Consider the following 2,227-nt stretch of genomic DNA (forward strand, 5'->3'; position numbering starts at 1 on the left):
ATGCCACCCCCCCCCCCCCCCCCCCCCCCCCCCCCCCCCCGCGCTTACTGAAAGTGCTGGTCGCGAGCGTCTAGTCTCCGACAAGGTCGGACGGGAGGTAGGGATGAAGTCGTACAGATTAAGACATGCGAGGGGAATCCCACCTCTTACGTAATCCGTCCATTTTAGATTTGATGGTTAGGAGGTAAAGTTTCCAGATTTTCACTGAACAACCGTTTTCTCCTAATACGTACTCTTCAAAAACTATATAGCCAGTTATTTAGATCTTTGCTTTTTGCCCCTTTTTTTAATTAACTAGACAACTTTTTTCTTCTTAATTAATAAAAATGACGAGACTTTTGTCTCATTTCAAGAAACAAAAAAACACTCCGCGCAAATGCATAGAGAGAAGTGTTGGTTCGTTTGTTAGTTGCGCAGTCGATACTTGCCAGTAGTACTTCTACTCCTATTTAACATTGCTTTTTTTGCTCTTCCTGTTGATCTTTCTAAGGTGTAACCGATCCAACTGATTGATCAATCAAAGAGATGTACTGTACGATGGGAAATGGACAGATGAACCAAACCCACCGAAGGGGCTGCTTGATTGGTACCTTGAGAGGACAGAACAACACGCAATGCATACTTGCATAGATCAGATATACATTGTACTAGTGGAAGTAACTGATAGGATAATGTCAAAGAAAAAGGAGTAACGGATAGGGTAATGTCCCCCACAAAAGAAAAAAGGATAGGGTAATGTCAAAAGAAAAAAGGAACAACTGATAGGGTTTGTTTGCTCTTAGATTTTTAATCGCTAGACAGGCGACCAAACAAGAAGAGGAAAATTATGTGGAGTAGTAAATATACATACACATAGAGGATGCTGCTGCTCGTTACAGTTTGCTGGTGGGGGTGGTTGTCGTTGCTGCGGCAGCGTACTTCTTGAGGGCGTCGCCGGCGTGGTGCAGGTTGTCCGGCACGGGCAGGTTGCAGAGCAGCGTGACCCTGGACTCGGAGATCTGCGGGCCCTTCTTCCCCTCCTCCGACGGGTCCATCTTCCACAGCTTCACCTCCCACACCTATCCAAATCCAGTTCCATGTCCGATTGAGCAAGCAAGCAAGCTAGAGCAAGGTTGGCAGCCGATCGATGAGGGCGCAGACCTGGGTGGAGCGTCCGAGGTGGACGGGGACGGCGCGCGCGAGGACGACGTCGCCGAGCGCGGCGCTGCGGAAGTGGTTGATGGCGAGGTGCACGCCGGCGACGCGGCGATAGCCGGACGCCATGTGCGCGCCCATGCTGGCAAGGCCCTCCGCCACCAGCGCCGACACGCCGCCGTGCAGCACCTTGAACGGCTGGCAGCAGCGCTCCGTGACCGGGAGCCGGCCGGAGAGCAGCGACGGCGACACCTCCTGCATCTCGAAGCCCACCCCGTGCAGCACCGGGTCCAGCTCCGCCATGTCGATGGCACTACTCGGCTTCTTCGCCGCCATGCCTGCCTCGCTTAATTATTCCCCTCCCCTTCGTGTTCAGAGAGAAAAAACTATGGTGGTAGCTAGAAGAGGCAGACAGCGAGCCAGAGGCAGAGCCAGCCGTGCAGGTGCAATAATTACTGAGAACTACAAGAGTTCTGAGCAGTGGTTGGATCATTCAAAGTCTTCAATGTCCTAATCATCTCTCCGTTATATTTTATTTTTTATTTTTTTCATTAGTAGTTGGCCGATCACCTCCAACAACCATGCCACTACAGTACTACCACTACTTCTACCGTAGTATAGTACTACTCGTGAAGCTGCCACACGAATCTCACTCCCGTGATGGGCGCCTACGTGGCACCATATGCCAAGTGTTAATCCTAATCGGAATCACCAAACAGTTCTCATCTAAATGGGATTGGTGGCTGCAGTGCAGAGTACCATCCGGAGGGCACGTTCTAGAAATGAGCCCAAGGCACACGGTCCACCCGCGAGTCAGCCTGCAGCGTGAGTGGTGGTGGAATACCGGGAAGGTTAGGTGAAGGATGCCTTCGTTTCCTCGAAGCTTCAAAGTGTACTTCTTCTTTCTGCTCTGGACAATCTTTCAAAGTGCGACTGTGAGTATTCTCCTCGGCATTTCAAGCCCGGATGGAGAGAGTAGTTTTTTTCGCATGACCCGTGTGCTGAGGATACCGCGGGGCATCGCCACCTATGACTGGGCCATTATTATCGTCATTGTCATCTCTAGGCGGCGTTTTCCCACCGGATGCACTCC

At 51.3% G+C, this 2,227-nt stretch overlaps 1 protein-coding gene across 1 annotated transcript; it reads right to left on the reverse strand.

Moving 5' to 3' along the window:
- Positions 1-597: 597 nt before the first annotated feature.
- LOC109739334 (1,4-dihydroxy-2-naphthoyl-CoA thioesterase 1) lies at positions 598-1,753 on the reverse strand. The gene is made up of 2 exons (XM_020298419.4): positions 1,141-1,753; positions 598-1,058 (listed from the first exon to the last, which is right to left on the reverse strand). The coding sequence occupies exons 1-2, from the start codon at positions 1,468-1,470 to the stop codon at positions 873-875; spliced, it is 516 nt and encodes a 171-aa protein (XP_020154008.1). The 5' UTR covers positions 1,471-1,753; the 3' UTR covers positions 598-872.
- Between the last annotated feature and the right edge of the window lie 474 nt (positions 1,754-2,227).

The sequence above is a fragment of the Aegilops tauschii genome, chromosome 3, assembly GCF_002575655.3.
Source record: "Aegilops tauschii subsp. strangulata cultivar AL8/78 chromosome 3, Aet v6.0, whole genome shotgun sequence".
Classification (NCBI taxonomy): Eukaryota; Viridiplantae; Streptophyta; class Magnoliopsida; order Poales; family Poaceae; genus Aegilops; species Aegilops tauschii.